This window comes from Diorhabda sublineata, chromosome 5, assembly GCF_026230105.1.
Source record: "Diorhabda sublineata isolate icDioSubl1.1 chromosome 5, icDioSubl1.1, whole genome shotgun sequence".
NCBI classification, from domain to species: domain Eukaryota; kingdom Metazoa; phylum Arthropoda; class Insecta; order Coleoptera; family Chrysomelidae; genus Diorhabda; species Diorhabda sublineata.
The window spans coordinates 17,597,169-17,624,051 of NC_079478.1; the positions used below are offsets into that span (position 1 = coordinate 17,597,169).

Here is a 26,883-nt window from a genome sequence, read left to right on the forward strand (position 1 = left end):
GGGCTTCTCTTTTTTTTCTTCCTTTTCCTCTCTGTTGCTCTTTCATTCTATTGCAGTTCACGAGATATGAAAAAGAATGCGTAACTTTGACATGGTTTTCCAATTATCACTCTCATTTTCTTTGATTCAGTAAATTTCATTATTTAAACGACTTCTTCTTTTTTTGACATCCTGTTTATTACGTAATAAGTCAATAAATTGATAAATTTATCCATGAAAAATGTGAATATTTCGACTTCCACTCAAACTTTTCGAAAAAATATTTTTTCAACTCATTTCAAAATTTATAGATTTTTATAAATAGTAATATTATTTAGTGCTTTCGAAATAAAGTTTTTTGGCTTTTTATGTTTCAATAATTTTAAAATAAAAAATAAATTAGAGATAAACTCATCTTAATTCACAACCTCTATTGACCATTGTGTTTGACCATTTTCAATTTCTTGTTCTTATAAATTTCTGTAAAACTACAGAAAAATAGATAACAGATATCATTTACGTCACGCACCTCCTCATTGCTGAGTTAATTACCGATTGGGCATCTGGCAGCAAATTAAATCGCTACCGATGCAGCGCTTAATATATAAAGTTTCATGCATTGCGATCCCAGAGAGGAAAAAATGCTTGTCTGCTCGTTGGTTCGTTGCAAACCAAATTTCAAGCTCAAAAATTCACGTCCGGAAAATAGATTATTTTCGAAAAATTCAGTTCCCTCATCTAAAATATTTGTTGCTTGTATTCGAAGGGCCGATTTGTTAAAAAGATAAGGACTGTATTTAGTTTATATTTTGTTTATCGATCTATATTTCTAACGATCTAAAGAAGACTGGTTACATACTATCGTCTTTAGAACTAACATGATTTAGTAAGATCCTCTCCTATATCCAAGCGTGGGAGATGCAATCCCCACTTATATATGTTACAAGAATTTTGTACAAGAGTAGAAATAAAATAATGAACAAATAGAAAACAATGTTATAGCTATCAATTCTCTAATTTTTTTTATTATCACCTACTAATTTTGTTTTGACGCAATTCTGTTTTCTTTTTTACTTTTAAGTAAAACTTGTTAGTAGCAAATTAACGATTTACAAGAAATGAGAAATAAGAAGTGATCAGCAGAAGCATCAAATCCGAGACATTCGTATTACAAGGAGTGCGATAAGGAGGCAGTATAAACCCATTCCTATTCATAGATTTCATGGATGAATTAATTAGAAGTACAGAAGAGAAAACTAAAACACTTCATATTGGATACCGAAAAGCGCGCTAATATATCAGAATATATCAGAATATCGGATACTCGCTGGAGTGCTCATTACGAGTTAGTAAAAGTTGTATAGAGACAATTGTCAGTAGTTTGGTACATTTTCAAGATACAACAAAAGCAAATCTAGATACAAGATCAGGAGCACGCCTGCTCCTGCCGGCTGTTTGTGATTTTACCTTTCTAACCTATATACAATTCTGGCTTTCTATACTGGAGAAAGTAAATTTAGTTCAATAATATTTGCAGTCTCAAAAAATGACTCTGGATACAGGAATTACCCAACTAAACTAAACCACGGTTGTAGACAATGCTGTAACTTTTGGCATAAAAAAATGCAACGACATACACATCAACATCGAGAAACGAGGAAGATAAGAAGATCGATACCAGGTGAATCAGCTCATAATTATCAATTCAAGAAGAAATACGTAGGTCAATGTGTGAATACATAGACCGATTTCTACAAGAATTGTCGTCACGATACGGGGCCATGAAACAAATCAATAATATTTTCCAAATTATTGAAACAAAATTTATGCTAGAAGCTTCAGATGACGCTCTGGCTGTAACAGTTGACAATCTGATACAAATTTATGGTGAATTTGACAAGGAGCAGAAATAAAATGGTACCGCAGGCATGTAAAAGCCACAGATACGAGTATGGACGTTGCTGCCAAGTGGAGAGCACAAGAAGTCCTGATTAAAAATTATCTTCGATCTACAAGGGTCAAGAACAACTGTCTAATCTAGCCGTACTTTCAATAGAAAAAAAAATTTCAAAAGACATCGATTTCACAGAAGTTATTGAGGAGTTCAGTAAATTGAGGCACGAAAACACATATAACACGCTCCAAAAAACTATCTTAGATTCATTTTATCTAATTTTATTTTGTCGACCTATTCGTATTTTATTTTCTTCTCCCATAAATAAATAAATTTCACTTGCCAGATTTAAATAAAATAAACATCAACACTTATTTATACATACAAATGTAAACTGTATAGAAAGCTTGTAAAACTACATTTTTTAAAGCTGGGTTTGCCACCCCGAATCTCTGACGGGCTTAGTCCGCCACTGCTTATAGAACAATATAAACTGAAAAAAGCAGGATTTAGAGGTGAACAATAAAAAAGAAATAGGGACAAGGTATATTATACTTATTATATATTACGGTTTATTAAGCAAGTCACTCACAAGAGTAAAATTGGAGCAACAGAGATAATACCTTAGATGAGCGAGAAGACTGAGAGGAGTAATTAAACTCAACAGCTAGAAAACCTAACACTTAGATTTGGTCTTATAGTTTCCTTAAATATATTAAATTTGAAAAAAACCTTAATCTTAATTTTTATTGGGTTTCTTCAAGTTATGTGATTCTAATAGCGGGTATTACTCCCTCTGCTATAGCAAATGGCTCTAACCTTGTCAGGCATCGAACAAATTAAATTCTGGACATACTCCACCGGTATAGCATCCCATTCTTCTCAAAGAGAAATTTGGAGCTGATTTAAGTCACTAAAGGAAGGATGACGACGTCCAAAACGCGTCCTTAATAATCCCAAAAATGCTCTATAGGATTCATATTGAGAGATCCAGCAGGCCAGTCCAGTACTGTGATTCCCACTTTCTCCAAGTATTCGGTAACAATTCTGGCGGTATGTAGACGAGAATTATCCTGCATTAAAATGAATTTCTCACCAATAAATGAAGCAAACGAAATCACAGCCTCTAGGAGGACTTCCTCCGAGCAGTCAGAGGCCCATTATTTATGAAAATCAGTTCAGTCCGGTCCGGATCTCCTTTTAATAAAGCCGTGAATCACGACAACTACATTGAGCAAATCTCTCCCCTGATCTTCTCCACACTTTGTCTGGATCGTCTGAGTGGTATAGACCAAAAAGAGACTGAATAAAATAATTTCTCATTGCTCCAGAGTCTAATGAGAATAATGATCGGCAAATAAACGCTTTTCTCTTCGATGCCTTTCCAGGACTTGGAGCCCTGTCGCGGGTCGCCTTGATAAGATTTCATGCTCCCTCAGTCTCCGCCGCACTGTGCCTGCACTTACTCTTTCCCGAACCACGGGAGCCGATAAATGCCGTTGTCGCCCTTGGTCGCCTCTTCCTAATTTAGCTAACACTCTTCCAGAGACGCCGGAGTGCACCGTGCATGGTATATTTCGTTACCCCAAGCGTTTCGGCAATGTACCGTAAGCTCTGGCCTTCTCTGGCCAAAGCACCAGCTCGGGCTATGTCAACATTTGAAAGAACCATGATTCTGGACCAAAATAAAAAGACATGTCTAGTAATCACAGTAAAGTCTTGGTTAATAAATTAAAGATGTTTAAATGTGTGTAAAACTACTTACAGTTTAAAATAGGTTCGACAGGTAAATCACCAATCAAATCTGAGTTTCATCTAATTGTTTACTAATCCTGAAGGGAGAAACAAACACATTGCTGAACATTAGCTTTTGGTAAGAAAAATATTAAGTGTATTTTTGCTGTTGAATGTAGAATACATAGTGAGGCTACATATAGGGGATGGATAACAAAGTCTCACAGTTCTAGTAAAAAACATTTGGATAAGTGAAACGCCAGAAAAAATGAAAACCACGAGCAAGATAGGACAACACGCTAGGAAAAATCTTGTATGTAATGGCGCAAGATGGAAAGGACTGGAAAATTTTCATAAGAAATCAGTTTTATAGTAAAATTAACACCCCCACACTATTTTATTCCAAATTTCAGTAATTCGAAATTATTATTTGCCGTTCTCAAAGGAGAGAACGACTACTTTCCTGGCTAATGCCACGACGAATATTGAATTATACCCCCTATGAAGAACATGATGTCCATTTAGACCTTTTTATGGTATCAATGCTAATTCCAGGGTGAAGTTCCCAAGAGTTAGAATATTTTTGTGAAACAGTAGTGTACAAAACTTTATTCATTATTGAAAAGAAGCAGTTGAGGTTCATGAATATTTATCATTATCATCGTCACCTAGCTTCCAGTAGAGCGGAACATTAAGTTTATTTTATTGCTTACAAGAGCTTAAAATTGATTCGCACGATGCATGAATAGACTATACCTAATTGCAAATGGCATGACAACGCTGAACTGCATCGGCTGTAAGTTTCGAACAGTATTTTGTATATTCTGAAATTATTATAATACGAATTACAAAATTCTGCTTTCAAATTTCTAGTTAACGAACTGATGTTATCGTATGATATTTTCAAGCAAGTTACAGTTTAATTGTTTTAGAATTTTGTCGGAGCATTGTCTATCCCTTACCCTTTCGTCTACGCCCGTGATTATAGCCTGCTAATTTCCCAACTCATTCTTTTGTTATTACAAATCATATTCATAATTACAAAGCAAATAGCGCTGTGCGCCCCTTTAAGCACGGCTCCACCTACCTAACTTATCCGCCCAATGCAATCTAGCACTCTCGTTCCCGTCAACCAATGAATAGCTGGAATCTCCTTCCCAAAGATGCCGGAACGCCATTCTGTACTAGACCCCAACAGAATCTCAGTGAATCAAATTTAGTTTAGTATCTAAAAACCTCAACTTTAGATAACAAGTGTTTAGGATCTAAGCTGTTTATTAGTACGGGCAAAAACATATGATAGTGAATATATGTAAATTTATTTAAAACGTTACTGCAGTGATAGTTTTTATATGCTAGAATAAATAATGATATAGTGTAAAAATAAACATAAATAATGACAATGTTAATGATGGAAAGAATCGTAACGAACTCGAACCATAACGCTCAAGAAGAAAAAGATAAGTTGCATCAATCAGAACCTCAAATTTTTCGAAGGAAAGCGAAAAGAAAAATCGACGATACAAGAGATGTAGAAATGTGCGAAAATTCAGACGAAGAAGATTTGAATGTAGACGTCGAAAGTGACGACACCCTTTGCCCCGTCGACTTGACTCGAAGACAAGAAAAATTTAGTTCTTTCGATAATTTTCACAAGACTGATTCAAACAGTGGCTTTTCCAGTTACAAAGACGACAGAAAGAGTCCCAAAAGTGTTTGTAGTGAACGTAGTAGATCAAGAAGTCCCAGAGACCAAAGTCCTTCGGTAGTGCCTATTCAGAATAGACGGTTAGCGTTTTCCGTTGAAAATATCTTGGACCCTAATAAATTTACGGGAAGGCAGACTGTTTATAGTGACGGATTCTGTTGTTGGAAACCTTTAGATGGATCCAGCGGATCACCTGAATACGAAGGAAGTGACGCAGGTAAAGATATAACAAATATAAACTGATTAAAATATACATGTTAGTTATTTCCTTCTGGGGAACTATTTTTACGAAAAAATTTTGAATATTTGCGTGAGTTGACACTAAATATACAGCGAAAAGAATTATAGTCGTTCTATTATTAATTGAAAAAGCAAAAATAACCAAGTAGTATTATAATAGACAATAATTTAGAGGAAAAATATAGAATTAGAATCATTGGCATAACTATTTTGAAGCATTACATCCGACGAATAAAGCAAGAATAGATTATAACTTCATTGCTCATATCTACGTATAATTTATTATTTTTATTTCTCACCTAAACATCAATGTAATTGCCTTCAAGAGCAATACAATAATTCCAACACTTCTCTAACTTATCGATGCCGTGCTTGTAGGAGGATTTGTCTTTTGTATCTAAATAGGCTTCAGTTTCAGCAATTGCTTCTTTATTTGTGCTGAATTTCTTACCGGGACCCATTTTTCTGAGATCAGCGAATAGCCAGTAGTCACTGGGGGCCAGATCTGGACTATACGGTGCATGAGGAAGCAATTTGAATTATAATTCGTTCAATTTAACCATAAGTAGTTACATCGACTTGTGAATCGGTGCATTATCTTTTTCTTGGACATATTAGGCCTTTGTTCATTGATTTTTGCATTTAAACCATCCAACAACTCTATGTAGTATACGCCATTGACTGCCTCTCCCTTTTGGAGATAGTCGATGAACAATATTCTGATAATTTTACGACCTTAGCTATCCTACGCAATTTCGATATATATAATTAGATATACAAAATTTGTGGAATTTTCTGATATTTTATGGAATAACCACTTTAATTGGACAACCAGAACGTTCACCATCATCGGTTTCTGTACGTGCACGTTTAAATTCAACAAACCAATAACAAATGGTTCTTTTCAATGGAATAGAGTCCGGATAAAACTTTTGAAGCCATTGCTGAGCTTGTACAGTTTTTTTTCATCAACAAGCAATGATAAATTAACACACGAAATGGTTTCAAATCCATTGTTTTGAAAATAACAAAAGTAGCTTCACTTAAACGGATGCCACTTTTTTCTGACTAATCGAAATGTCATGAAATTTAACACATAGTCTTTTGAAAGCTGGTACTTCATGAACGTCATATGGATTTGACAATGGCAGCGCCATCTATGTATCAGTCACACGACTTATTGATTGTTGTAATAGTCAGCACGCACAGCACCTAACCTGTCATTGCTAAGTGTCAAGCACTTCTTTGACAACATAGTTAACGTATTGTAATAATTACCAAATTCATCAAAAGTATCTTCAGTTCACCAAGGTGGATGATTTCTTAATTTTACTCAAAATTTAAAAATAACCTGCATTTTGGTTATTGTGTGCACATTATTAGCATCGCTTCATAATCGAAATTTTTGATAGTCTTTTTTGTAAACAGTGCGCGACTGGAAAACATAATATAGGGGTAAAACATAAGAAAAATTTTTATTATACTTATTTAAGACAATTTGGTCATACCCGTTCATCCTCTCGCAACAAAATAATGTCTTATAAAACGTATATAATAAATAAATATTTTATAATATAATTGATCATATAAATCTCCAATAAATATTGAGAAAACCCAACCAAAAATACAATCTTCATTTCCTTCTTTTAATATATGTATCATGAAAAATTTTAATGTAAATTGACGTAGGTATGTTTGTACCGCACTTAAATTAGGGAAACGATTATGTTTGCGTAGTTCTGCTTTTAATGAATATAATTTGAAGTTACAACTTTTTTGTCTGGATATTTATATTTTCCATTCACATAAATTTTATTATTTTATCTTTCATAAAACTGCTATAGTATATTTTGTTTGGCGAAATACTTGGTAGAATGTTTGTAAGAGTTTATGGGTATATTACGTATATTAAGTATATTACTTTTGCGTTCGGGATTCTTTGTTATAGGCATTCAAGTAAGAATAGATAAAGTATACTTCAAACAAAACTTAAATGGGTGCGTATCATAGTATTGCCACACTTCTTGACATTTTACTTTAAACTGTAGGTATACTTATTAAATCCGTCAAGGTCAAGATGGTTTATCTGCCATTAATTGTTTTTGAATATTATAAATTATTTCTTATTATCATACGTGATTGCGCTTATTATAGAGTGTCTCTTATAAATAATGGCTATTTTCAATGTTCGATTGATTAAATATCCATTCAAAACGAAAGTCTAATATTCCAAGTATAGCCCAACGTATTTTATGGTTTTAATCTAACTTTGAGATCATGGTAAAACCATTCTTTGGCCTTAGATGCAAATAATGGTCCAAATGCATTTCCACCATCATCAAATTTTTCATACGCAAGAATTTGGTCATGTATATGATGAATAGTAACGGTGCAAGGTGCAGGATAAATGCTGGATGTGGAATGATTTCAATACCACCAAGTTCTTCGATCTTATTCCGTGTAACTTTTGCAGTATATGGTTTGGCATCATCTTGTTGTAATAGATACCTCACAAACATTACATACATTTACATCAGAATTCCACTATATACCTCGACATTAATAACTCAACCATCTGGAATGATTTCGAGGTAGGTACACCAAACATTTATAATTTTACCGGATACACAACAAGACTTTGCGCTTAAATCGATCTCTCTTTCAAGCTGGCTCTGGTAATTGTCTTTTGTCTAACCACTCACCACTAACCCCTAACAATGCGTTTAATAGAACGAACATCTTTTGGCAGAGCAAAGAGCTGTTTACACATCTCTACTAGACGTTTCTCGGTTAATTCGTCAACTTTTATAGATCTTTTCTAATGATTTTGGAAGGCTCTGTATGATATTTTTAGAAGGTCCAAGGGAATCCGATAATCGGTAAGTGCTGGTACTGCTTTCCTAGTAACCTCAATATCTTCCAACGTCAAGTCCCCACTATTATAACGATTGAACCAACGCTGTTTCCTTTGCTCATTAACTGTGTCTTCTCCTTTAGTTTCACGTATTGTTCTCTCCGCCACGGCTGTTTAAAATATCTGTTTCCAATCATGGCTTACAAGAATTTCATATGTATTTATTGTTAGAAGGTACTGCGTTCTCAATAAACAAACAGTATGATTAAAAGAATTTGAAGCAATAGTACTCGTTTCAGGGGCGTGTCGGAAGGGGGACGAGCGGGAACGGACCCATAGCCAAAATATTCAATAATGTTCTTTAAAAAAAATTAAATAATTTATATTACAAGATATAATTGAAATCTGCTTGTAATAAATTGATAACGTTGTAAATTTGTTGTTGTGAAGCTACACATGGCATTCTCTGAAGGACCAAATCACTATTATTTAACAACATTTTTAATCCCTCTAGATCCCCCAGAGGATCCGTGGATTTATGTCATAACCCCTCCTAGACCCAAATTCTATACACGCCACTAACTAGTTTCAACAAGTTTAAAAAGAGACATCTGAATTTTTATATATAAGAGGCGCATTAATTAAGACCCTCTAAACATACAAAATTTCACCAAACATAAAAAAATAAAGATTCTTAAGATAAGAAGTTATGATGATCGTAAAAAAGCTTATGATAAAAAAGCTAACTCATTTAATGAAACTTATCCAAATTTCAATTACAAATGTAAGTATAAATTAGGACCACACTTTTAATTTGGAAAATTCTAAAACTATTAGAACAAGTAGTTTCCATTCAAAATTACCTCCACACTGTCCTACCAACAACTGCTGTAAGTAATGATGAAAAATACTTGTACACTATTCAAATCTTTACAGAAAATTCTTGTACATCCATTTGGAAAATTTGTGTTAGATTCATTTGTATATAATTAAAAAAATCATTCTTATAGAGTAAGGAAGCTGGTAGCTGATCATGATGGTAGTCAGGAATATTACGCAACCACAATACAAAATGTAGATACCTACAGAGGTGTCGCGAAGATTGCGTGCAGCTGGAATTTAGTGAAGATTGCGTACATTCTCCCAATTTGATGTTTGGACCATTCCTTGAAGAAAATATTTCCAATAGACCAAACTATTTAGATTTGTTAAAATATCAAGTATCAATTTCCTGTAACAACATAGTTGGTAATTTTGGATAGTGCGTCACCACAACTTTGTGTTGTTGTTCGAACTAAGTTTTTTGGAATTTCTAGACCAAGTTGAATGGAGTGTTAAATAGAATGGCCAGCCAGATTTTTGGACGTATTTAATATGGAACAAAACTGGGCCTGACAATAGGAATGAACTGCAAAATAGAATTCTGTCAAGTTGAAGAAGACAATTTGAATATCCAAGTTGTAAGCTTAATTGACTTCCGTCATATTCTCGAGATATAGTGCTCAGAGTTGTTTCTAGAAATATTTTCTTCGAATAATGTTTGCAAAGATCAATGAAGGAAATGCGTTTACCTTAATGGAAACTATATCGAAAATTTTTTGTCAATAATTTATTGTGAGTCGGTCAGTTTTAGAGGTGTAGTTTTAAGTCTAAATCATCCTCGAACTGTCGAACCAACAAATTTATAATTCTTGTACATCTATACATAGAGGAAGGTAACTATATAAAATGTTAATTACCTCAGAATGTAATTTTGTGCAACCATAATGCAAAAGGTAGATGCAGACACTATTTTACAAGTGAGAAGAAAGACTAATTTCTTTGAAGTATATATCTTGGACCATTATTTGCAGAAGGTAATTTGAATGGATCAATGTAGGTATTTAGATTTGTTAATAAAGCAAATAGTTCCTGCAAACATGTAGTTGGTAACTTTTAAAACAATTGGTTTCAGCAGAATGCTACGACATTACAACAATTTGTTGTTATGGACATCAGAGTTTACCGGTTGTTTCCAAAACTAGTTTTTCAGATAGTGGAGTCATATATGGGCAAATAAATGGTTTACAGAAGTTGAACAATTTTTCGAGTCGCATTAGAAAATGCTTTAGAAGATGGCGAAATTGCGACAACCTTCATGGAGAGCATATTGTACAAGAAAAGGATATTATTTCATTGTAAGTCGGTCAGGGACGGAGCAAAGAGATTAGCTCTTATATACAAAAAAATGAGGATGAAGAGTTGAAGAAGATTATTATAGGAATGAATTTCGTGAAATAAAAATTGGATCGACAGCATTATTTATTGAATATATAAAACACGAAGGCTAGATAGGGAGGAGAGCCATCGCAATATATAACGTATATTTGTTATTGTTTATTAGTAGTAACCGCGAAATGCAGAGATCATATTTATATGTTAATTGACAAAAGAAGTGGAAATTTTAGAATCAATTTTTTTTAATAATAATTATATTAAAAATTCAATTAACTAAAATCATATAAACTGCGCTATAATAAAATACTGCAATAAACACATTTTTATTAAAGTATAATAAACAATAGATAAAGATTAAAAGTATAATAATATACAATATTAATTTATCTTACAGTTTCCGGCCGTATTTAAGGCAGAATATTAAGAAGAAAAATAATCAAATAAATTTTGAAAAAGAATTATTGGCTTCTTAATTAATATTTTTAAAGACTAAAAACAGTAAGAAATTATTATTTTTATACATAAATAGTAGCGACAAAGAAATTTCGTTTTAAAATATAGTTTTATTTAAAAAAAAAGAACAATTCTAATAAGAACAATATTCCAGTGTTTTCTAATTGCAAATGGTTTCACTCAGGGAAGTACAACGGCTATATTCCGGTCTCCTTTAGATAGATTCTTGTGTGTGTTGTTCCAATGTATACCTCTGTGTACTGGCACCCAGTTCTTCTAAATATTCCAAGATCAACTTCGATTATTTGTGAGATAATCGCTGTTGAAGCTTTTTGACTATCGGTCAGAATTGCTGCACCTTTTTCCGGTAATTTCTGTCTTGTTTTTATCGGGGCATATGTTTCAAGTTTGAGGATGCCACGTTGCTTAGTATTTGTTTGGCAGCTATCAATAGTGAACGTTTCCAGTGAATTGACTTGAGCCCAGCCTGTATAAAAGCTGAACTAGATTCTACTCTGGATGAGACTGCTTTTTTGTTATCAACACTAAAATATTGGGTAGCAGAATTTAAACGAGGCCGTACGACCTGCCAATACCAGCATCACAGTGGTAGATCAAATGAGGTGACTATTCCAGAAAAGTTGAAGAAGATTAACAAAGTGTTACTAGATGATCGTTGGTTGAGATTGTACGAGCTATTAGACATAGTGGGTATTTGAAAAAGTGCGGTACATTGCATATTAACTGAAAATTTGGTCATGACAAAGCCGTGCACAAGATGGGTGCCGCGTTTGCTCACAATGGAATAAAAAATGCGTCCGGAAGATGTTTCCAATGAGTGTTTGGCAATCCGTCGTTTTATAACGTAGGCCCATCACTTTAATCCGAAACGAAAGAACTATCAAAACAGTGGACTGAAAAAGGAAAACCGGCACCAAAGAAAACAAAGACCGTAGGATAATTTTCATTGACTATCTTGAAAAAGAAAAAACTATCAACGGAGAGTATTATGCGAACTTGCAATGTTTGAGCGAAGAAATAAAGCAAAAACGAACGCATTTGACTAAGATTAAAGTGTTTTGTTTAATCAAGACATTGCTCACACATCCGTTATTGCAATTGTCAAAATTAATGCAAAATGACTCGGCGGTGAAAGATTTCCCAACAACAAGAGGTCAGCAATTGATACGAATCGCCTATATCAATATTTCAGTGAAACCTTGTAGCTAGTAGTAAGTTATTATGAAATGAAAAAATAAATTGTCTGAATTACTAACATTACTTGCTCAGAGCAATTAAATAATAGTTATAAATGCTTAAGTGTAAAATGATATGAAATTTTAACATATGGACTCAATAAACGAACATGTTGAAATATATATCGCATAAAAATATCGACTATCTAATATGTTGACATGAAATGCTGCCAAATTATGTTAATTACATTTAATAAAATCATCCGCGAAATGTGTCTATAAATAGTATTTAGTAGACTATTTAGTAGACTACAACATAATATATAAATTCTTCGTAAATTAATTTTTGTCGAATGAACATAGTATAAATACTAATCTGTGAATAATAGACGTCACTAGGAACAATAAACTATACATCAAGTCATTTATATAGAAAAAACAGAAGAAGTGGAAATGGATAGTAGAACAAATTTTAAGCTGCGAACCTAGTATTCTAAGGTAAACCTTCATGGCGAGACCTATCATGATATGTGAAACAGAACCAGCCTACGAACAACCTCTACAAAATTCAATTGCCAATAAGAACAGAAATACAAATATTGTCTACAGCGGATATGGATATTACATAGGCAACAGAAATCCCAAAACATGTAACAGTGTGAAATGAGCAAAAATTATAAGTACTTGAAAGAAATCAATGCATATTAACTAGAGAAGAGTAGGATCAATGCACCATTACTAGTGAAATGAAACCATTAAATGGTTCGAAAACGATAAAAAGAACCTGAAGCAACAAATACTTTTCGGGCGCAAATGTACGCAATTAGGAGAAACACCTTGTACAATATCAGTTAGAAATACCGAAGGCAGAGAATTGTCATGTTGAGTACTCCTCTGCAATCAATTCCACAATGACTAACGACTGCTTACGTATACTAGGCACGAATAACTTAGTGAACCTTTTATGAGAACCAGAGCATTCAGGTGTGAAAGAAAATTATGAAAATTCAAGCTAATGGAAGACGACGGGTGGAAGGTATTCTAAATAGGAAATGAAGACTTATTTAAGAAGAAGCCGACGAATGTAATAAAATGGATGAAAGAACTACTAGTTTTAAAGACAGTCCTTTAAAATTACTAAAGGAGGGAGCACTTTATATCTTTCGAATCTCGATGAATGGTCATTCCATTGAGTATACCATAACACGTACATACAAATATATGAGCGATTAGATAAATAAAGAAAAAATAGGACAAAAAACTGAAGAATTCGCTTCCCAAATTTGTTTCCGAAACTAGTAGATTTAGTACCGACTATCATTGTGTTCTGATTTGAACTATACTTTAAATAAATATAAAACTTAAATATATATTTTTGTATTATTTAACAAAAAAAATTTAAAGATAACGCATTTTTTATATTTATACGTCTTAATTATATGGTAACTGAAACTATTTCGGGTTTTGTTAATGATTTAATAAATTTTGTAAAATAACAGATTTTTCCTGTTGCTCTAAACTCAAATATTTGAACTTTTAGAATTCTTCTCTGTGTGTATGCTCTTGTCGTTCCTTTCCTATTATGTATTTTGTTTGTTGATCTTCATATTGATATTTGATAGCGTCTTATTGTACATTTACAGATTTTCTTTGAATTTCTTTTTTCCTATAATCACTATATAACTACACAACAGAGTTATAATGTTGTTTTCTACATTCTCTTGTCTCGTATGTCATATCCCTCAAAATTTTTTTTGTTTCTCTAATTGCTACATTTACTACCCTCACGATCAATAGTGAGCTCAAAATAACCCTTTTTACCTCAAATGGGGTTTAAAATAGTTCTGATTCCCCTTACTTAACTTAAACAGAATTAAATAATTATTACTATTCCTATTATTTACCTTCCTCGAGTTTTCCTTATATCTTGACTTTTTACTTACCCAGAGGCTTTCTTTCATGAAGCAGCAGTGTGTATGTCTGTCTTAGCCTCCTTTTCTCTGTTCTCTTAGTTGTCTGTGCTGGGTCTTAATAACCACTGTGTTTCTTCTACTGTGTATTCCACCTTTGCATTTAGAGTTTTCTCCAAATATGTGAGATACATTTTGGAACGGTCCTACTTAACGCGAGGATTTTATAGTTTTGGTATTCTCTGTTGTAGATTGGGGTATAGGTCCACAAATTCCAGTTCACAGGTATGTTGTCTTCAAGTACTTCTTCGTGCAGAGTCTCTATTATATTCTTCACCTTTTTCTGATAAACAGATTAGCATTTTATCATATCCTATTGCTTTCCCTAATATATGTTTTTCTATTGCTTATTTGATCTTCCTTTTGCTTATTTTTTTGGGGCTTCAATTCATTATCATGGCTATTTACTGTATCTTCACCTAGTATTTTTTTTTCTTTCGTGTTCCTTCTGAGTTCTGAAGGTTCTTCAAATTACTTCTTCAACTATTTTATGCTGACATTTATAAGGTTTCCATATCTGGGATCTTTTTTGACTTGATTTATTTGTTGTTTATACTATCTTGTTTTGTCATCTTCTATCAATAAATTATTTTTGTTTTCTGTTTGTTATTTAGATTTTTCCGCATACACTATCCTTTTCCTTTCAAATCATAATACTATAACTTCCATATATTTCCTATTTGTTCCTTTTTCTTACTTATTTCCAATGAATCTTCACCAAAATATTAACATTTCCGTTTATTTTCATCCATTATGTAAAACTTGACATTTAATTTTGTTGTAGTCTCTTACTTTTCTCTTGTTCCCTTTTATTGATTTAATTTTCATTCTCGATTGTAAGAAAAGTCTCATTATTATTATCTTCTCAAATGTGCAACTTTGTGACATATTTTTTATCCCTCAAAGTTTTGAAATCCCAATTATTATCAACGCCAGAATTATTCGATTTCATATCGGTTCTTCGAGACAATTAGAGATATTTTTGAAAACAAAACCAAGCTACCGAGACCAAATTTGGAAAGATCCTCGATAAATGAGATAAAATCGGAAAAAAAATTTAATTACTTCGAGATATCCGGAATAAACATAGTAAGTATAATAATTCAACTGAATTTTGTGTATCTAATTAGGGTCACATAAGTAAGATTTTTATTAAATCTTCAATTAACCGAACTGAATTATATTTTGAAAGATGATGTTGAGCTGTATCATGTTAAAGTAATTGTGTTAAGCAAATAATTCAATATAATGGGTCGAACTATATATATATACCTCGCGAAAGAACCGCTAATAGCAAAGCAAAGCGAGCGTTCCGTTTTCATAATTAATACATCTGCTTAGAGAAATAGCTGCAAAACCAAAGGATTAATTACAAAGTTCACGGCTTGCTAACGAGCCCTGAGGCAATTAAACTGAGGCTGTTAATTACATGTCTCGCTTCCGTTATTCCAAGAATCGCATTGTTTCCATCTCAAGACATTACAGCGGCAGCTCAACTTGCTCGAAATTCAGCTTGAACTGTTCCTAACTGTGAACTAGGTGGAGTATTTATGTTCGTGAGGTGTTCCGAATTCACAATTATTTCTGTCTGTCATTGTTTCCTGTTGTTTTTGAAACTAATTTGTTTATTTGTGGGGAGTTCGTTCTGGGCGAGGAAACGGAAATTTTAATAAAAGTATTTTAAGATAAAATAATTGTATAATTGTATTTAATGATTACCATAAAAATATAAGGGTGTTTTTATAAACTTTGATTTGAAAATGAATTTTTGATTGGTAATAAGTAAATGGGGTTTCATACAAAGAATGAGACTCATTTAATCTATTGAAGTGTACGTGTTTTTTGAGTAACATTATACATACATATATACATTATAACAGTGTTATTATACACTGTAATTATTATTTACTGCATGTCGAAGTATTCGCCTTTGAGATCTGTACATTTTGGCACCCGCTCAAACCAATTCTGGAAATGTATCTCTACTTTGGAGCTGATATCGTAGAAACATGTTTTGAAATTCTACAGCTTCTGGTAGATTTGATGAAAATCGCTGTCCGCGCATCTTTTTTTTAACAGTAAGGAACAAGGAAAAGTGATTAGGCGATAAATCGGTTAAATGTGGGCAATTAGACATTAATTCGATGTTATAATCCTTCAAATATTCAGTTATTTGATGTACTTTATTGGAGTTAGCCTGCAGAAACTTTCTGGAACATATCTTTCCTACACCTAAATGTTTATGCAAATCTATTGTATTGCAGTCAACGATATCCTAACAGATGCCTCTATCTGTCTGTAAATTACATTCCTATCTTCGTCAATTATATTACGCTCAGAAATGTTTTTCGGAACGTACGCACGATTATGACGAAATTCTGGAAATCAATTGTATCTCTGTAGTCAGTGGCACCACATTTCATTAACGATTCCTAGACTTCCATTGTTAAAACTTAAAAGGTAACTCTCGTATATCTACATGGAAAATTGCAGTACTACGGTTCCAGGGGATCACCTCTCGCATGCTTTAAGTCATACCTTACCAACAGAAATCAACTTGTAAGGGTTGATAAAACGATGTCATTTTGCAAGTCAGTAGAATGTGAAGTGCCCTAAGGCCTGAGCCTTGGGTACAGTACTAGGCCCTATTTTGTTTCTGTTGATAAACGACATCGCCTATCTACACATCAGCTGTAAAATATTTGCAGATGACAATAGTTTCTCTTGGAACAATCCTTATCTGACGGCACTTCATAGGACCATTTCTAGTGACCTAATCACCCTTAAATCATGGTGCAATTCTAATCTTCTCTGTCTCCACGTTTTTAAAACCATATCATATAAAAATACATTGCAGCCTTTTTCATTAAATAATACCACCATTGACCACCATTGCATATTGCTCCTTATCTAAAAAATTAAGTTCTTCCTGGTTTGCGCTGAGATCAATTTCAAAAGAACTGAACTTATCCACCTCCTTAACAATCTATTATGCCCTTATTGAGTCGCATCTCCGATTTGCCCTTCCCTTTTGGAGTATGTGTGATGCCACTCAATTTGAGCGGGTCTTCAAACTACAAGAGAGAGCTGTTAGATATTTACTCGGACTAAACAGCAGATCTCACTGCAGGGGCTTCTTTAAAAGATCAAAGACTCCTTCCTTCTTCATCTTTGAATTCGTTTGTTTAATTCGTAAGTACGGTTCTCCAATTTCAGAAAGATCATAGCACAGCTATCCACTCAGGAACGCGGAGCACGACCTTTATATACCTACTCCACGTTTATACTTAGCTAGAGCTCAATATTTTACAATGCAAAAAAATGCACAATCACTTGAATCGATATCATCTTTTTCTGCATTCCGCAATAATTTAAAGGCATATTCGCTGGAAAGTGCCTTCTACTCTGTAAACGATTTCTATTCTAATAATAATGTTTAATTCCGGACATGCTGCATATTGATTTAATTTTCGCTATGGACTATTATTCACATGTCGAGAACGATTTAATGCGCTTTTGATAGCGAGGGCTAGCAATAAATTTCGACACTATTAAATTTACTTACATCTCATGAAATATATAACCCTCTTTCTCCTTTCAGTAGAATTCATTTTTGGATTTCTATCAATTTTTTTTGCATGAAATAATGGACATCTTTGATACAGCTTGATACAGATGAATACAGCTTTATTATCAAAAATTGTGAGAAAGTCAAATTAATGATTTTTAACAGTCAAATGGATATAAAAGATTTATATTTATAGTATGTCGGTCTTTGCTGCCAGGAAAAGAAGTATGAACTTTTTAGTAATTATTGGTAATGATTCAAAACAGTCAAAATGCGTTGTTTAGAATGAAGGAAATACAAAAAAATATTATCATTGCTTACAAAGATTGTTATTAAAGAGCAAATAAAACTATATGTCTGAAATATGTTGCTAAATGCTTATTAAGTCTTCTAAGTTCTCATTTTTCTCTTCATAGTATAAAAAAAATAAGACGACGGAGGTCCTCAGATTTCTGATTGTAAGCCGTTAGACTTTTCTGAAGAATTAAAGGATCATGCACAGTTTTTTAGTTAGCTAGAGATTTTTCAAATATTAAGAGGACCTCCTTGTACTTGTTGGTAGAGGAATTCAAATTTAATTAGAAACCACTTATCAGTAAATGCGAACATATGCTCTTATTGTTATAGTTTTAGAAATAAGAAAATTAAAATTCGATTCATATGAATGTTAAATAATTTAATTTGGAAGAGACCGATAAGTTGACATTTTTTTTGTATTATTTCAATCATGTTGAGAATTAGAACAAGTGAGGTGAGACTCGAGACTCTCGTTTCCTTCTTGTCTTGTCTCAATTTCTTAACGATTTTCAACAGATACAGATACTACATACCGGGAGATCTGAGAGTCTCTTTTCCATTATTTTTTCATATAGTCAAAGTCAGTTGCTATTGGTATCCATACATTTTATAGAATATGAAATCTGGTGAACATTTTTGGTACATATGATTTGCTAGTTTTTCTATTACCGTTAAGATTAACTTATAAGAAAGAGTCCTATTTAACTCTCTCCATCTTGAAACTTTAGGAAGAACCTAAAGTCAATTATAAAAATTTGCATTTTTTGTATGATCACATCTTTCAAAACTGTTAATATCTTGAGTGTCCTAAATTATTAGGTTATAATTATTGGAGAATATGGAAAACCTGATATGGAAGACTTTTATTTCAATGAAGCCGGTATTATCGAATGTCTTGTCCGATGTCGGATATCGTGTGATGCACTGATGCTTCCTAATTTAATACCCAAATAAAGTCCCTCATTATTACCCACGTAGGCTTGACTTGTCTTTAAATTTTTAGGCTTTTATGTAGCTTTAGTACATCGAGCATGTTACAAAGATCCTCGTACTTTCTAATGCCAAATCAGTTCTAGTTGTTCTAACCACCAACGACAACGAAATAGTGGAGAATATTTCTACTAGTGAAGATGAGGGGTATTATTAAATATTTTACTAAAAATAAATTTAATATTTTTATATGTTCTTTAGAGCCTTTTCAATGTCAGTATAAGAGCCACAAGCTACATGGTGAATAGAAGAGATGTGTTTTTGTGGCCAAAACCTCACGAATCTGTCACAACCAGTCCTCCCTTGTAAAATTTAAAGTTCGTAGTTGAAAGTAGGGTAATGACCTTCAATTTCGACTTTGATTGACATGCCTTTTCAAGGTAAAGTTAGTCACTTGTTTACGAAGTTGAAAACTATGTTTTGCGAGTCATAGTGTTACCCATAAATCCAACTTTTATTGTAGCAATAAAACCCAGACGATTCCTTGCAAATGCTTGGCTTTCCAGTCAAAGGTCTCAGAACATTATTAGGTAGTATAATTTGCCTATATAATCTATCAAAATGCCTTGCACAAAACCGTCCATGATTATAACTATTATTAACCGAATAACTGAAAATTCGGTATCTTCACCTTCTAATAGAGTAAACCTCCGAGTAAATCGAGTTATTTGCCAAATAAGTTATTAGACCGTCACAAGTGTCAATTAAAGAGTTTATTAGAAACTTAAACTTTAATATATATTAAAAGTGATTTGTTTATTTGATTAGTTCATTTTTGGAAATATTCGTCATACAAATAATTAAATATTTAATATGGATGCTTTTCAAGATTTAGAAGATTTTTTTGCTGAAGAATTGATTGAGGAAATACAGAAAATTTCAGAACGGGCTTATTCCGTTCGTCATAAAATTGATCATTAGAATTATTTGTCCGATAATGAATTTTTTTGCCATCATCTTTTTTCTTTCCTATCAATTATTTTCAATATAAACTATTATTTTCAGACCAACACATCTTTCTCCAACATTAACCTTAACAAAACACGCACAGATCGTTATCACAAACGTTATCACTTCTTTGTCACATCTTGTGAACAATCAATGCAATTCTATCAGTATAATTAAACTTTCTTCCTAAATTGATTTAAATAAATGTAAATCATTTGTAGGTCATTGTTATTCCATCATATTACATGTTAACCAAGCTGTTCATTTTCTGTTTTTGTTTTTCTTTGAATGCGATTTACTGAACAAAATGTTCAATTTGTCATTGTGTAATTTTATATAATCACCAATCCGGCATAATAAAACAGTAGAACCAATTAACTTTAAAAATCCTCGAAGCTCGCCGCTGCCGTGATATCATAGCAGTCGTCGGAATTGGATGAATCCTGTGTGTTGTGATGTTTAATCGCGATAAATCGGAGGCGGCGTGATGGTTGACAGTAGCGCCACCGCAGTGCATTGTTTTAGCGGTGAGCAGGCAAATGAATGTGGTTAACACGTTTGTCGCTTGTTACTCGTATTGATTTCATGGGTTGCCGTGATGTTCTCGAATTACCGGCGCTTAATCATAGTGAGCCCTGGATTTAGTGAATTAAGCGAGAGCACTTTGTATCTTGCGTGTACGCTCTAGTGGTAGGAGAATGTGCGATCGGACAAACCATATCATCACGTAATGGACATTTCAATTTGTATTTTGTAAATTGCAGCTTAAAGTTTCCAGAATAATAAATAATTACCGATTAATTTTCATATGTAATTTCCCAACAATACTATCAGGAATCTCAAAATTTTGTATAATAATATAAGTTACCAGTGTCTAATTTGGATAATTCGAATATTTTGATACCTATCGATTTCGATTCTAATAATTATGATGGGAATACAGTGGAGCAGACGGATTTCTCATAATCCATGGCGATATTTTATTCATATTCACGCTGGGAGATTGAAATTAGTTGATTAAAGCCTTGTTCCAATTTTTCTGATACTGTATGCCAGATCAAGTGAAAATGGGGAATGTGGCAATAAATCGTAAAATCTTTTGGCCAATAACAAATGTGTCGAAAAATTTGATAATATTTGTTTTTCGTTTATCTAAATTTTTGCTTTATTGGATATAGGCGTTTTAGGTGAAGTCCATTGTTTCGACTGTATATTTGTTTTATAGATATAATGGTCCACCCAAGTTTCATCTACTGTGACATATCTTTGGAAAAAAATCACCTTGATTGCGTTTGAAGATATTTGATTATTTGTGTCGAACTTTTAATGTGAGCGAGCATTTGATCAGCATTAAATAATCATGGCACCCACGTTGCTGATAGTTTTTTATATGCAACTTTTCATGTTAAATATTAAACATCCGTTCCATAATTGATTTGATATATTTGAACTAATATACTTTCGGCAACAATTACACTGGTGATGCATAGGAAACATTAAACATAAGCATACATTTTGTGCTTGAATGTCGTCGAATGTCGACGTTTTACCAATTCGTATTGTTGGCAGTTGCTTGCCGCTCCGACTGACTGTAACAGGTCCAATCTGAATAAGCAATAACTTCTGAAGAAGCTAACCACACGAGCTGGCGAAAGGTCTAGTATTTATAGTTATTTTCCTGGCCTAGTCAGAATCAGTCAGAGAAGCAAGCGACTTCTGAAGATGTGAACCATGAGAGTTGGCAAAACGTCAGGTAGTATTTTTTGATGACTCTCTTGATAGTCGAAGAAACATTCAAGCAATGGACGACGGTCGCGGAAGCTTTTCACAATTAATCATATATCTGCCAATATGAATATCGACTCTCTCTTTAGATTACTTTCAATAAGAATTGGTCCTCGTCCTAGGCCATAAAGACTCTCCGGTGCTGAAGAATCTTCCGGGCGTCGCTGGATTGGAAACTACCATATGTTTAATTCCTAAGATTTTTCTCAGTGTATTAATAAGAAATTTTATTGATATGGTAGTTTCGTTACCTCCTCTCTACTTAGCTGCAATATTGTTTTAAGTGTATTAAGATTTTTTTATAAGTCTGTAGCCAAATATCTATCTTTTTCTCATTTCCTAAAGTGATATATTCCATAAAAAGTGATACTTAATGTCAATAAATATAAAATGTTAAATGCATTTCCAGTGAGCGAAAAAACAAATTGTCGTATTGCGTCTCTATTACAAATGTTTCTTCTCTATATCGTGATACTTCTTAACATTTAATAAAAATACAATTTTTCGGTTTAAATTTTTAGTAACAAATATTGACGAATATCCTTCAAATATTATACAATAGTTATTCTCCAAATCTTTTCATTTGTTTCAGGTAAAGACCATCAGTCAGACGACGAAGAAGACATTCAAAGTGATATAAGTGAGGATTCCAAAGATCCCTCCAAAAAGAAAAAAAGTGACTCGAAATCGCAAAATTCCGGCAAACCTCGACGAGCAAGAACTGCATTTACTTACGAGCAATTGGTAGCGTTGGAAAATAAATTCAAAACAACAAGATATCTCAGTGTATGCGAACGGTTAAACCTAGCGATAAGTCTAAGTTTAACCGAAACACAAGTAAAAATATGGTTCCAAAACAGAAGAACGAAATGGAAAAAACAGAATCCTGGGATGGATGTTAATTCGCCCACCGTCCCTCCTCCGAATGTCGGTTCCGGAGGATCCTTTCCGGGATTCCATCATACACATAATGGTTTACTTTATGGACATCATGTTCCTTACGGTGGTGTTTATCCTCTGCAAACAACTAGTGCTAGTAGTTATTCGCCATATTTTCATTTAGCTAATCATGGCCATAACTTAGGTACTTGAACCTAGTTCATGCATTAGTATATAGCTTGGGTTAATTAGTTGCACACACAGACATATGTAAAATATCTGAAAAAATCACTGATTGAAATTGATGAGAGTATCTTTCCATATTGAAGACTTTGTTTATACTAGCTCTACACCAACACTCAATTACAATCTCTGAAGGCGATAACTTGGTTAGGTTAGGTTCAGACAGTGTCATTGTGATTATTGGTAGTATAAACAGTGTGTAGTATGAATATTATAAATGGCTCCAGAAATTCCAACTTATTTATATCCTTCTTTGATTGTTCTGGAAGAGTAGTAATTCATAAAATGATGGCAAATCATTTGGTTGTAGTTCCAACAATTTTCCTTGGTATAATTAATAATATACTGCTTTCAACAATTCTTTAAATAATAATTCTCAACATTTCTGAATTCACATTCATTTCAAGTACTGTACACATATGTATATTGAAGCGTCAGTATTATTTGACTCAAATAACTCTATAAATTCGACTCTTCACTTATTAGGCTCTTAGTTATCTTCCTGAGTCATGTAAAAAAAAGATGCACAACAGGTATTCAATGGTGATACTTTTTTAAAAATTTTGTTGTCTAGCACTAATCTGCATCTTCTGGGATGAAGCACTAGTCTGCATCTTCTTGGATGATATATGGAAATATATTTACATGTGAAGCCTTCAATATTTTCATGAAAGTTTTGGAAATTACACTCCAAATTATTCTCTATTTCAGCGATAATTACTGCATCATTATCATAGTATCTAGTATGCTTATTCCAATGTATTCTAAACGGTAATTTTTCTTCTTAGTTTTGTCGTCTGTCATTTCAGCTTCATCAAGCTATGTCCATATTTGGTTTATATAAACGCTCCCAGGCTATCTTGAAATTTTTAATAGCTCAAGTCGAAATAAAGTATCAAATCATGATTAAGGCCGACAAAGGAAGAAAAAAATGGACAAAATCTAGCGTTGGATACATTCACTAGACATTTCATGAATAACGATAAATATTTGCAGAAACTGTTTCTGTTTTCATACAAAATTCAAAACGAAACTGCAAATCACCCAATTTAGATGCTTGCAGGGGCTTGCGTTTTTCTCTTTTCAACAAGATTTTATGTGATTCTCCATATTTTGAATAAATTCTTGCTTTTAAGTTTCTGGGGGTTAAATTTTCGTTAATATCATTCGTTTTACGTTTATTTAAATTATTTACCCCAATTTCTAGAAGTATAGAGAACTTTATATGATCTACGTATTATCATTATCATCATTATTCAATTTTAATCTTAAAATCTGGATATTTGTGACAGGAAAGGAGTATATTATGAATACAAAACAAAATGTCGATTATTACGAATGAACGAGACTTCATCTTTTCGACTGATTACTGATTCTGTTCTTGGTATATTATCAACTAACCTTTGGAAATCATATGGTGTGAAGCTATTCAAAATTTATTGGAGACAGGTTTGTAATTCTGTAACGGTCCTTGCAGGATTCGATATAAGCTTTTTCCTCATGCTAGGCCCCAGGTTTTCAATCACTGCGAGATCTGAACTAATGAACTTCCATTTTGAAACTAGAAGATTGCCTTTTGAAACTCAAACTTTCACTTTTTTAGCTGTATGATAAGCAGTACTATCTTGTTGAAAAATATATCCAATATTATATGAGCATTTGTCTTAAATTTGAGGTGTTGGATTTAAGGCTCGTTAATATACTTATCAGCATTCACAATACTTTCCATGAAGCGTAAGTTTACTCCTTACGAGCTGATATGGATCCCCAAATCATAACAGACGCTTTCTTTTCAAGACAGTCATTCTGAATAACTTTCTTTAGTTCTTCTGACACTTTTGAACTTTCCTAGTATAATATTTTGGACGGTATACTTCGACTTATTAACACTGTCAGCATCGACAAATAATATTATTTCTCTTATGATGGCTACTTTTTCTTAATTGGAGTCGATAAACATACCATTCAACTTATACTGTCTCCAACATCTCTTTTGTTAAACATTTTTTATAGGCCATTTCAACATAAAAACTCTCCTATTATACTAAATTCACAAAAATTATTTTTCGGGGATTTGGACCAACGTCATAAAAAGAGCTCGTATAAAATGAAACTCAGATCTAAAAATTTGTCCCGATTATCTCAAGCCATAATATAATGAAATTTATTTATTTGTACTATAAGACTGTATATCTTGAGCACATATTCCAAAATACAATAAATTATTGTTCACAAGCACGTTTAACTGAAGTACTCCTAGAAATTTGAAGTAACAGCCAAAATACTAACACTCTTACAGAGGTGTAAGGCTCATATTATATAGCCTTTTCAGTAAAAAGCTTTTATTTATATGCACACTAATCACCACGTACATAAAAACACTTTTGGAACGAAGCTTCCATAATTCAAAAGTTTGAAGACAGTTATCTTATGGAATGCTTTAAAAATATTGATAGATTACTTCATCTATCTCATCTTCTCCTGTGCAGTGTGTGAGGATGCATTATCGTGTAGGCGAAGATTGACTAACACAAAAATTCTGTGGTGTTACTAATTGATGTAGTTGTTGATTCAACACCAGCATTTATCTCAAACATTTCTTCTTCGATCATAAGTCTCACTCTTTCAATTCTTCCAGTAATAACTGAATAACGGGGCTTAACGACACTTGCCTCATCACCAAATGATATCTTTCTTGTTTTAAATAGTTGGTCATGAAGGACTTTCATCACCAAATGCGTGGTGCAACAGTATTAGGCTTTGTTGTTTACTTAACCCGCATCACTATTCACCCTGCGATAGCCTCGATTCAATTGCAGTCAGAGCTAACTACTTAAGCATAGTGGGATGTAAAAATGCATTGCTGTTAGCTCAAACTCTCCTCGTTTTGTAGCATCTCAAAATATAGTGTTACCCTCGTATACATTTACGTTAATGTATTCACCCAAGTTAGAGATAGATACTTTTCCTAGAAAAGATTGAAACTATCATTGTAATTTCCATCATTTCAACTGATGCTCAATTTTTTTCTTCATATACCTCAATAGATTGGGAATTGAATTACTTTCATATGTGCCTCGTAAGTTTTTCACATCACTGGTAGATGACATGATTGAATTAATTTCTATTTCACGAATATATTATTATATTATAAGAATTATATTTGAATTATTTAAATTAGAACAATCTGTGTAGAAAGAAAATTTTTTTTTGCTAGAAACTCAAAATTTTCCAATTGCTTGCAAAATGCTTGTACAAACATTTTCAATCGAAGAATTTCAACAGAATCAAACTAATCTGTGAATAGAGTTTGTATTTTGGAATATACAAATTACTAAAAAATTTTTATGTAGCTAAATATGCTGTGCAAAAATTAGTGTAATATAGTAAAAAACAGTTGTAGAATTTAATGTATTTATCAATTGTACATGAATTTGATCTTGTAAATATATCACGCCTTCTCAAAAATATAAAATAGTTTTATTAACATTACATTGAATTGAAATGAAGACAATTTTCATTAAGTTTAAAACCCTGTAAACTTTGAAAAATTTTCCAGAAAAACTAGGTCAGGATTCAATGAGATTCAATAGGGAGATATAAAATTAAAAATCATTACAGATGCTTCTTTTCCCCTAGTATTTCATATCACCCATGTTGGTTATTAGCGATGAATTTGGTAATACAGGGTGGGCCAGAAAGGCGTACGATTTTACAAACTCTTTTGCGTTTGAAGGTTATGAGAGGGAGCTGCGCGGATGGTGGGGATGAATAGTTCGGTTCTCGTAAATTTAGAGGCGATGGATCCCTTCACCGGAGCGCAACGTGCATTTTGCATTAAACATTATTACAAAAATGACGATTCGTGCGCTATAGTTTGGCGTTTGTTTTGACGTGAGTTTGGATTACAAGAAATAAATCGATGTCC

The 26,883-nt window shown here is 33.0% G+C and overlaps 1 protein-coding gene across 1 annotated transcript; it reads left to right on the forward strand.

Moving 5' to 3' along the window:
- The first annotated feature begins 5,003 nt into the window (after positions 1-5,003).
- LOC130444083 (homeobox protein slou) lies at positions 5,004-26,408 on the forward strand. Its single transcript, XM_056779068.1, has 2 exons — positions 5,004-5,532; positions 22,426-26,408. The coding sequence occupies exons 1-2, from the start codon at positions 5,004-5,006 to the stop codon at positions 22,923-22,925; spliced, it is 1,029 nt and encodes a 342-aa protein (XP_056635046.1). The 3' UTR covers positions 22,926-26,408.
- The last annotated feature ends 475 nt before the right edge of the window (positions 26,409-26,883 follow it).

Coding starts and splice junctions, on each gene's coding strand:
- LOC130444083 (XM_056779068.1), top strand. CDS start 5,004: ATGACAATGTTAATGATGGAAAGAATCGTAACGAACTCGAACCATAAC. Junction 5,533..22,425: donor ATACGAAGGAAGTGACGCAG/GTAAAGATATAA, acceptor CATTTGTTTCAG/GTAAAGACCATCAGTCAGAC.